This window comes from Pseudorca crassidens, chromosome 3 (genome assembly GCF_039906515.1).
Source record: "Pseudorca crassidens isolate mPseCra1 chromosome 3, mPseCra1.hap1, whole genome shotgun sequence".
Classification (NCBI taxonomy): Eukaryota; Metazoa; Chordata; class Mammalia; order Artiodactyla; family Delphinidae; genus Pseudorca; species Pseudorca crassidens.
The window spans coordinates 6961136-6973131 of record NC_090298.1 but is presented as its reverse complement, the minus strand read 5'-3'; the positions used below and the strand labels follow the sequence as shown (position 1 = coordinate 6973131).

Below are 11996 nucleotides of genomic sequence, written 5' to 3'. Positions count from 1 at the left end.
TGTTTACAATGGTGGGCTGTGCACACATGTACACTGAACGTAATAAATGCTGAAGAGAGACTGATCAGACAATAAAATGCATTCAACATACTTCAGCCAACTCTAGTTTAACATTCTTAACCTAAAAGAATACTTTTAAAAGTAAAAGTTGTCCTAACCTAAAAAAACACAGTTGAACCTCAGGTCATGAAAATTTAATGGATGTCAAAAGCGATATTTGGATCTCCATGAAATGTCAATCAACCTCATTTAAAAAGAAAAATGTTAGCATTAAACAAAGCATAGATGGAAGCCTGGAAGAATTGATTTAACAACACTGTGAGTAACACTGCTTTTAATAGTGTTTAACTTGAGGATACGGGGAGGGGGAAGGGTAAGCTGGGACAAAGTGAGAGAGTGGCATGGACATATATACACTACCAAACGTAAAATAGATAGCTAGTGGGAAGCAGCCGCATAGCACAGGGAGATCAGCTCGGTGCTTTGTGACCACCTAGAGGGGTGGGATATGGAGGGTGGGAGGGAGGGAGACGCAAGAGGGAAGAGATGTGAGGACATATGTATATGTATAACTGATTCACTTTGTTATAAAGAAGAAACTAACACATCATTGTAAAGCAATTATACTCCAATAAAGATGTTAAAAAAAAATGTTCCTTCCTGAGTGGGAAAATTTATCATATCCATTCAAATATTGCAAAAGTATTTAAATTATCTCAGTTTTCAACTTTGATGAAAATAAGCCACCTTGACGTGTATGTCCACAAACATTTGGTAAACTGCATCACCTGAGTGACTAGAAGGACTAATCTTTGTGGCTCACAGAGCAGGAGGGAAACCAGAACTGACCAGACCTTATCACATGGGACATTCTACATGGCAGTCAGCACGTGATGCAGGGCATTCATTCATCTCACCAAAAATTGTAATTCCGGCAGCTCTGGGTCTGTGTAGAGCTATTTGAAATTGTCCATATTCATGAATGCTTACTTTCATGTTTGAACCGTTAAATATTTATCACTAATACCTCAGAAGCAAAATAAATTGAGAATCTTACAGGACCAGAAATTATTGTAGTTTATATCTCGGCATTTTATAGAAATAAATGGAAATATATATCACAGAGAAAACAAAAACAAAAATCTGAAGTTGTTATCATTAATAGCAGTTCCACTTATAAAGGACTCACTGAATGCCAGGAGCTATTCTAAGTTCTTTATATAAATTAGCTCATAATCCTCATTTAACAGACTGAGGCAAAGAGAGGTTAAATAACCTGTTCAAAGCCATCAACCACGCATGAGAGCTGAGTTTCAAACATGTGTCTATTTCAAACATGTATTTATGCTATTAACTACTGTGCTCTCTGTCTCTCCAAGGAGCTGCAGCTCTTAAGTTTCTGATTCCAGACTATGAACTTTCCCCCCATCCCCACCACCATGCCCCTCAGGCACATACTGAAGCTGAATGAAACTTTCCATCACCAAACATGAAAAAAGAAAATCATGGAAATCTCTGTGTAAACCAGAATGAGCTAAGCACTTCAATTAAAAGAAAATAAATAAATGGATAAAAATTTAAGTCCCCAATCATGGCAAAATACAAATCCAGTTGAGATAACTTTAAAGTATAATTAGTGCTGTGATTAAAGAACTTAAAGCTTAAATTTATTAATGTGGATATTCTTTCCAGTATTTTATTAATCTGACTGATTAAAGATGAAATTGAAGTACAACCCACTCGGTGATAACATTTTAGGAAAATTCAAATAAAGCCAAGTCATGTCCAGTGAAAAAAATCCACAGAGTGAAGAAACAGTCCTGAATAGGCAAGAAAGCAACACACCTTAGAAGCCCCAGGTTATTGGAAATCGTCTTATTGCCATGGGGATTTTAAAGCCAAGGTATAATAGTTTAGGCACTTGGGAGCAGTGGGAGATCAGAAGGACACACTAAAGTTTGATCAGAAAGTCCAGGTTTAAGACTTACTTAAACTTACTTAAGGTAACTTTATTTTTCATGTAGCAAGTTTTAAATTTATAGTAACAATCTGGATGTACAGAAATACAATATCCTTTATTTTTTCCTAAGTGATCATAGCTTGTTCATAAATCTCTTAATTCAGGCTTGGTAACCAAACTGTTTTCACTCACAATACTTCTGACATCAAACGTGCAGGTATTTTCTTATTATGTTGAGGTACGTTCCTTCTGTACCCAATTTGTTGAGAGTTTTTATCATAAAAAGATGTTGAATTTAGCAAAACTATAAGACATAGATGAAAGAAATTGAGGAAGACACAAATAAATGGAAAGATAGTCCATGTTCATGGATTGGAAAAAAATAACACTATTAAATGTCCTACTATCTATAGTGATCTATAGATTCAGTGAAATTGCTACCAAAATTCCATTGGCACTTTTCACAGAAATTGAAAAAACAATCCTAAAATTTGTATGAAGCCACAAGATATCCCAAATAGCCAAAGCAATCTTGAGAAAGAGGAACAAAACTGGAGACATCACACACCCTGATTTCAAGCTATATTACAAAGCTGCAGTAATCGAAATAGTATGTTACTGGCATAAAAACAGACACACAGATCAATGGAACAGAATCTAGATCCCAGAAATAAACCCACACATACCCAGTCAACTAATCTTTGACAAAGGCACAAAGAACACACAATGGCAAAAGGACAGTCTCTTCAATAAATGGTGTTGGGAAAACTGGATATTCACATGCAAAAGAAAGAAACTGGTTCCCTATCTTATACCACTTACAAAAATTAACTCAAAATGAATTAAAAACTTAAATGTAAGACCTGAAATCATAAAACTCCTAGAAGAAAACATAGGATAAAAGATCCTTGACATTGGTTGGCAATGATTTTTTGTTATGAAACCAAAAGCACAGGCAACATAAGCAAAAATAAATAAATGGGACTACATCAAACTAAAAAGCTTCTGCACAGCAAAGGGAGCCATCAGCAAAATGAAAAAGCAGCCTATGGAATTGGAGAAAATATTTATAAATAATATATCTGATAAGGGCTTAATAATATCTCATATATATATATATATAATATATATATATATATATATATATCATACAATTCAGTAGTAAAAAAAAAAAAATTGCAAAAGACAACAGACATTTTTCCAAAGAAGACACAAATGGTCAACAGGTACATGGAAAGGTGTTCAATATCACTAACCATCGGGAAATGCAAATCAAAATCACAATGAGCTATCATCTCACACCGGCTAGACTGGCTCTTATCAAAAAGATAAGAGATAATAAGTACTGGTGAGAATGTGGAGAAAAGGGGACACTTGTGCCCTTTTGGTGGGAATGTAAATTGGCATGGCCACTATGGAGGTTCCTCAAAAACTTAAAAATAGAACTACCATATGATTCAGTAATCCCACTTCTTGATATACATCCAAAGGAAATGAAATCAGGATCTCGAAGAGATATCTACACTCCCATATTTGTTACAGCTTTATTCACAATAGCCAAGGTATGGAAACAACCTCAGTGTCCGTCGACAGATGAATGCATAAAGACGATGTGGTATATATCGTTACATTAACTAAACAAGGAGGTCGGTAGGCTGAGGTGGCTTTTTTTTTTTTTTTTAAACACTTAACAATATTTTTGTTTATTTATTTTTGGCTGTGTTGGGTCTTCGTTTCTGTGCGAGGGCTTTCTCTAGTTGCGGCGAGTGGGGGCCACTCTTCATCGCGGTACGCGGGCCTCTCACTATCGCAGCCTCTCTTGTTGCAGAGCACAGGCTCCAGACGCGCAGGCTCAGTAGTTGTGGCGCCCGGGCTTCGTTGCTCCGCGGCATGTGGGATCTTCCTGGACCAGGGCTCGAACCCGTGTCCCCTGCATTGGCAGGCAGATTCGCAACCACTGCGCCCCCAGGGAAGCCCTGAGGTGGCTTTAATGCCTTGGCAGCCTATGTAAGCCACCAAAACCTAAGCCTGCAGTGCCTCAAGGTTAAGAAATCAAAACCTAAGGACAGACAGCCAAATCGGAAACAGCCAAATAGGATTTCCCAAATAACGTACCTGCTTAAGCCATGGCCAAGCAAACAATTCCCTTGCTTTGCTTCCTCATCTTCCTCATTAGTCTTTCCCTAGTTTCCATAGGTGGAGCACTCCTGAAAGTTTCCTGTTTGGTGCTGCCTGGTTTGAACTGATTTTTGCTCAAATAAAATCTTAAAATGTTTAATATGCCTCAGTTTATCTGTAACAATATACACAATGGAATATTACTCAGCCGAGAAAGCAATCCTGCCGTTTGCAACATGAATGAACACAGAGGACATTTATGCTAAGTGAAATAAGCCAGAGAACGGCAAATATTGTACAGTCTCACTTATATGTGGAATCCAAAAAGAACAAAGTCAAAGTCATAGAAATAGTAGAATGGTGGTTACCCCAGGCTGGAGGCCGGGGAAACGGGGAGATGCCAGTCAAAGGGTACAAGCCTTTGGTTATAAGATGAATAAGATCTGGGGCTTCCCTGGTGGTGCAGTGGTTGAGAGTCCGCCTGCCGATGCAGGGGGCACGGGTTCGTGCCCCGCTCCGGGAAGATCCCACATGCCACGGAGCGGCTGGGCCCGTGCGCCATGGCCGCTGAGCCTGCGCATCTGGAGCCTGTGCTCCGCAGCGGGAGAGGCCACAACGGTGAGAGGCCCGTATACTGCAAAAAAAAAAAAAAAAAAAGATGAATAAGATCTGGGAATCTAATGTACAGCATGGTCACCATAGTTAATAATACAGTATTGTATACTTGAAATGTGCTAAGAGAGTAGATCTTAAAAGCATTCTCATCACACACACTCAAATATGATAACTATGTGAGGCAATGAATGTGATAATTAACCTGATGTGGTCATCATTTCACAAAGTATGCATAGATCAAATCATCACGTTGTACATTATAATTCTATACAATTTTATTTGTTAATTATACCTCAATAAAGATGGAAAAAATCTTAAACAATTTTTGCTTTGCTGGTTTTCTCTATTATACATTGTTTTTTCTATTTCATTTTCTTTTATCTTCACTATCTCCTTTCATATTCTTGGTAGTTAATGTACTGATCCTTTTCTAACTTCCTAGTATTAAAGCATAGATCATTGACTTCTGAGCTTTTTTAATTTTATAAGAATTTAGATGCACAAACTTCCCCCAGAGCACTGATTTAGCTGCATACTACAAATTTTGGAGTCTTTTTTTCATCTTCATCAAAATATTTTCTAATTTCCTTGTGATTTTTCTTGACTCATAGGTTACTTTGTGTTGCTTATTTTCCAAATATTTGGAGGTTATTCTAGTTTCATTTAGTTATTGACTTTTAGTTTAATTCTCAGAAAACCTATTGTACAGTTTCTATCTCTTTAAAAGTTGGTCTATTCTGGTAAATATTCAATGTAAACTAGAAGACAAGTCCTATTCTGAAGTTGTTGGTGTTAGTGTTTTATATACGTCAATTAGATCCTATTGTGCTGTTAAAAATCTTTTAAATGCTTACTCTCGTTTGCTTGTTCTATGGTATAACTTTCCAAATGTGATTTTGGATTTGGCTTTTCCTCCTTTTAGTTCTGACAATTGTTGCTTTATATATTTTGCAGCTTTTTTATTGAGTGCATGCATATTTAGGATTTTCATGTCTTTCTCATCAATCGACTCTAATCACCATGAAAATCTCTCTTGTGATATTTCTTGCTTCAAGCCTCCTTTTTATATGAATTTTACTAGACTTGCTTTTCTTTTGTTTGCATGGTATTCTTTTCCAAACCTTCCAACTTAAAGTCTATCTCTTCTAAATAACATATGGGTTGGTTTGCTTAATCATCTTGCTTTTATTTGGATTGTTAGTACAATTACAGTTAATATAATTACTGAATACTTTCGGTGGGATGTCCTTGGTTTGTCTACAGTGCTCACCTAGATAAACCTAGGATGCATAGATTTATAGGGCTTGGCGTTCCAGAAAGTGTTGCATTAGCTCTGTAATTTTGGGCATATAAAAGAGATATTCCATGACCTAAATAGTCCCTTTTGTGTAAGTGATGCCCTATTTGCAATGTATGCGTTTTATGATAATCTCGGTCTGCAAGGGCCTAATGCAGCAGGAAGATTCTAGGGAGTGGTGGAGGCAGTCCTAGGTTTCTCCCTCCTCCACGTGTCCTGCATTTACCTGCAACCTTGACATTAGTAAAGCTGGAGAAGGTTAAGATTTCTGACTCTCGTGAGTCTGATTTGATGACCGGACCCTTTGTATTATGTCAACTCTCTAAGTGATTTCAATGGTTCAATCCTTGGCTCTTTCAGTTCAGTCTCAACCACAACAGCCAGAGTTAAGTCCTGCAGAATGTAAACTATCAATAGATCATGTGATTCCTCTGATCCAATGGCTTTCCAGTCACTAGGAGTAAAACCCAAAATCTACAATGACCTCAAGGCAACACATCATCGGATTTCCCCATTTCTTTTCTCTCCCTCCAACTTACCAGACACCGTCCTACCTCAGGACCTTTGCACGGACTGCCTCCTGTCCTGATATCCACAGCAGCCGGCTGCCTGCTCTCTTCCAGATCTTTCCCTTCTCAGTGAGCCCTTCCCTGACTGCTCTGTCTGGTTGCACGGCCCTTCCAACACCACATACCAAAGCCCCTTTAGCCCGGTTTGTCCTTCTCCATGACGCTTATCACCTTCTCAGACATCGTAATTGGTATTTATTTATTCATTTATTTATGGCTCTCCTCAAATAGAAATGTAAGCTCTGAGAACAGAGGCATTTTACCTACTTTGTTCACTACTGTATCAACTGTACTTCAGTACCTGGCAAAGTAGGCCCTCAAAATATCTGTGAAATGGATGAAATTTCCCTCCGGGGTGTTCCTTTGGCCACAACCGTGTGTCCAGTTAGCACTTTAGAAGAAACCAGTCCTAAATCTTCTGTCATCTAGTTTTATTTCCTATGCCATGAATCATTTGCATGTGTTTAAAAATTCTTCGATGTGGCCTTTGTGGGCTTTTTATAGTTTTTAATTCTATTAGGATCAGCAAACAATGCCTTATTTCATGCAATCTGTTGAGTTTTCCTTTATGGCCAAGTTCATGGTCAATTTTTAAAATGTTTCGAGTATATCTGAAACCAATATGGGTACCTAGTTTGTTGGATGCAGCATGTACATCATCTACTTTGCTAACTGCAAAGGCCAAATTCTCCGAGTTTTTTATCTGATAGTTTATGACTAAATAGATTAGTATCCCAGTGTTACGGTGCCTGCCTGGAATTCAGTCTAGAATACTTCAGATACACAGGTGTGTTAGAGAGTAAGGAATCCTCGGGGTGCAGTTAGCATTATAATGAAGAAAACCTTAATGCAGACAGCTACCCCAAGCTCTTCTATTAATAGATTTCATCACTGATCAACATTATGTTACTGACAATAATGTGTCCAATAGTAGATTCTTAGAAAAACTGAGGTTAGAAAGGGGCTCTTACTGAATACCTAGCACTATTAAGATATGATGGAGTTTGAACAGATTAACTCAGAGGTACTCTTCACTGCAGTATAAACAAGGTCAAAGACTTTTTCTAGCAAGACCCTTGGGGTAGCGCCTGAGGCATAAAATAGCACTGTGTCCAGCCAAAGGGTTGGAGGGTAGCTCACAATGCTGCTAGGAGAAACAAAACCCTGCTCCTGGAGTAGTCACAACCACCTTGAATAAACTGACACAAGATGTGAAACTTTTTATGCAAGATGTAGCTGGCCCAGCTAGAGAGACAGGGCTGGAACTTCATTAAGCTTACATGACAGGCTGTAAGATGTTTTATGCCCGACTGCTAGTAAACTATTAAATACCTGCATGTGCGGCAGAACCTGGCCTGGGATCTAGTTTCACCATCACTTGCTGGCACACTGTGAGGCAACAGCTGATCAATACTCACCTGAAATTGGGATCTAACAACTAACAGAAATAACCCGGATGTTGTGCATAAATCAGATGGTTCGGGTCAGGTTCTGGGGCCACTACAGACACTCCTCAGTCTGTCTTTAGGGACCTATCAGTTTTGGGGTCACGCATGGACAGACAACAATACGGACAAAACTTTTTTCTATTGGAGTATAGCTGCTTTACAATGTTGTATTAGTTTCTGCTGTACAAGGAAGTGAATCGGCTGTATGTATACATATATCCCCTCCCTCTTGGACCTCCCTCCCATCCTGCCCATCTAGGTCATCACAGAGCACCAAGCTGAGCTCTCTGTTCTATACCGCATGTTCCCACTAGCTATCTGTTTTACACATGGTAGTGTATTTATGTCAAATCTAATTTCCCAATTCATCCCACCCTCCCCTTTTCCTGTGTCCACACTTCCGTTCTCTACATCTGCATCCCTATTCCTGCCCTGGAAATAGGTTCGTCTGTATTATTTTTCTAGATTCCACATACGTGCGTTAATATACAATATTTGTTTTTCTCTTTCTGACTTGCTTCACTTTGTATGACAGACTCTAGGTCCATCCATATCTCTACAAATGACCCAATTTCGTTCCTTTTTATAGCTGAGTAATATTCCACTGTATATATGTACTACATCTTCTTTATCCATTCATCTGTCGATGGACATTTGGGTTGCTTCCATGACCTGGCTATTGTAAACAGTGCTGCAGTGAACACTGGTGGGGAGATCTTTTATTGACCCACCTCCTAGAGTAATGAAAATATAAACAAAAATAAACAAATGGGACCTAATGAAACGTAAAAGCTTTTGCATAGCAAAGGAAACCATAAACAAGACGAGAAGACAACCCTCAGAATGGAAGAAAATATTTGCAAATGAAGCAACTGACAAAGAATTAATCTTCAAAATATACAAGCAGCTCAATATTAAAAAACAAACAACCCAATCCAAAAATGGGCAGACGACCTAAACAGACGTTTCTCCAAAGAAGACATACAGATGGCAGAGAGGCACATGAAAGGATGTTCAACATCACTAATCATTAGAGAAATGCAAATCAAAACTACAATGAGGTATCACCTCACCCTGGTCAGAACGGCTATCATCAAAATATCTACAAACAATAAATGCTGGAGAGGGTGTGGAGAAAGGGAACCCTCTTGCACTGTTGGTGGGAATGTAAATTGATACAGCCACTATGGAGAACAGTATGGAGGTTCCTTAAAAAACTAAAAACAGAACTATCATACGACCCAGCAATCCCACTACTGGGCATATACCCTGAGAAAACCATAATTCAAAAAGATGGACACAAGTTCTTAATTGTCATATATTCTTGTTAGTTATCAATAAGGAATATTGTTCTTTGTCCCCTTTCATGTTTTCACCTTGAGTCTATTTTGGTTGATATATATATAACATATGCATATAATTCTGCTTGCTATGTTTTCTTATGCCTTTTGTTTTTTTGGAAATATTTCTATTGTAAAATATATGAGATTAGAGATTATAATAAACAGCCATGAAGCCTTAACAAATCTTAAGATTATATAATATTTCCTTCAGATCTTCATTTTTCAAAATGACCAGAAACCTGTGACAGGTGAAGATTTGTTTTTTAAATGCCAATCTCTTTCATAAAAAAAACAATATATACCTGAGAGTAGGAGAAAAGTTTTCATACCCCTTTTACATTTTGATTTCCATTCTGACAAAATCTTAAAAGAGAACATGTCACCGGGAATTGTCTTAGTCCATTCGAGCTGCTGTAACAAAATACCACCAGGTAGCTAACAGACAATAGAATTTCTCACAGTTCTGGAAGCTGGAAAGACCAGGTGCCAGTGCTGTCGGGTCCTGGTGAAGGCCTCAGGGTTGCAGACAACCGACTTCCACGATGTCCTCACAGGGGGAAGGAGCGGGGAGCTCTGCGGGGCCTCTTGTAACAAGGGCGCTGACCCCATTCCTGAGGGCTCCAGCGTCATGACCTAACCATTCCGCAAAGGCCCCAGCTCCCACCACCATCACACTGGAGTCAGGATTTGAATATATGAATTTGGAAGACATAAAATATGCAGACAATAGTAGCAATTTTAAAAATACAAGGATATTAAGTAGGTATTTCAAGCCCAGGTTACAACTTGTGTGATATCATGAAGGTAAAACAGATTATGTGGAAAAACTAAAAAATATGCCAAAAGGAGCAGAAATGAAAAGGTGGGGAATGGGGGTGGGCTGGGGGCTGGACAGAGGAGGAGAAAAGGGTGTAGCTTTACTTAAACATGCATCTGCTCGCATCTGTAAAGTGCATGCAAATTCCCTAAATTCTGACACTGTGATATTAAAAGGAAGTAATTGTGGTAAATAAATCACATGCCAGAGCGGAATTTCAAAATATATTTCAGATTTCTAGCATAAAAAAATCCCTATAAGCATTACCTTAAAGTATTTTTTTATCAGAAATATAGTTTTGGTAATAAAAAAACATTTGATAAAATTATATAATCATATAATCATATATGCTATACATATGTAATTTTAATGCACTAATATGAATATTTTTATCGTATATTTTAAGATAAGAATATAAATTATTTTTAGATTATTTAAAAAGAAACGGTGACTAGCTCACAAGATTTAACTGTCTACCCAGGTGACGCTCGTGCCCAAATCCCGTACTGAGAAGCCTTCACATGTACTGCTAGAGATGCCCTGTGATCTGGTCGCAGTCCCTGCAGAAGCTCTCCCGGAGGGAGAGGCGCCCCGGGAGGTGCTGGCGGAGGAGTACGGGCTGCCTTTTTCAGCTCAGGGCGGTTTGGGGAGGGTTGGGGGGGCGGATATGGGAACCTGAATTGAAAGCTTCCTACACTGTGAAATGGTCCGCTCCCCATGCCACCCCCCGACATCCTCCAAGAAATGGTCAAAAAAAATTTTAATTTTAAAAATCAGAAGTCTCAAGCTTCAGTAAAGTTGTCTTTTAGTACTTTCAGCCAAAAAGCTTTATTCTCTTCCTTTATTTTCCAATTTTATCACCAAATATCCTGAAGATACCGTTTTTCTTCTTTTAAAGTAGCCAATGTTTTCATTGCTTCTAGTTTTTCAACTCCAACCTCTTTGCTTATTATCTCCACAAGGACATCATTTACATCCTTGGCCATATTCTTAGCATCTCTAAAAAAAAGAATAACGGTATTACTGTTTAGGAAACAGTGATTTTTACCAAATCCTCCTTAATTCACGAATCTCACTGCCGCGACTGTCACTACACCTTAGTCCTCCCTCCATTTCTCTGGAAAGTGTCCCTCAGTCTCCAGGCACCTACTGCTCCCCCAGGGACAGGCCTCCGCCCAGGACCACTGTCACATGCAATGCTGACCACCCCATTCACAGCTTTAAACACTTCAAAGGCGTCCGTGCACACGATGAGTTATTAACAGACACGTTTACTGAGAACTTGCCAAGGGCTGGCCCTCTATTAAGTGTGTTTCCACGTCCCAGCTCTTTCATTTGCAGGTCGGGCAAGGGGCCCCTCCTGTGCGCTCCTGTGGCCCCTGCACAGCACCCGGTATACCGTGAGCATCTGCTGACCTGGCTTTCCCACAGGGAGCAGGTGGCTTGGGATAGGAGTGCATCTCATTTACCATTTCTTTCTCGACATCTGCACAGTGCCAAATACTTAGTAGGCACTCGAATGTTTATTGAATGAATGACAGGACTCTAATGTCTCAGGAATTGAAATTGCCCTGCCCCCTCACAGTAAAATTTCCTGAGAAAGTTTTAACGGCTGTCATGCTCTCCCCTCAAGTACTCTGAGATCACTTCTAACCCCACGGCCCTTCCCCATGTCCCGCGGCTGCAGCTGCCAAACCTACCGGCCCCTCTGTCTGCTTCCCACTTGACTATCGGCAGCAAAGGCTCCCCTTTGAGTCAGTGTCCCCTGGACTTAGGGACAAGTTCGCTCCTTCCTCAGTGGCTGTTCTTCTCAGTCTCCTGTGTTCGGT

The 11996-nt window shown here is 39.3% G+C and overlaps 1 protein-coding gene across 1 annotated transcript in view; it reads right to left on the bottom strand.

Moving 5' to 3' along the window:
- Window positions 1–8127: 8127 nt before the first annotated feature.
- Window positions 8128–11996, bottom strand: part of MTRR (5-methyltetrahydrofolate-homocysteine methyltransferase reductase) — a 28710-nt gene continuing 24841 nt past the window's right edge. Inside the window, exon 15 of the mRNA XM_067730358.1 lies at window positions 8128–11166. Within this exon, the coding sequence (XP_067586459.1) occupies window positions 11025–11166 (142 nt within the window). The 3' untranslated portion in view covers window positions 8128–11024. The remainder of the gene's footprint in view (window positions 11167–11996) is intronic.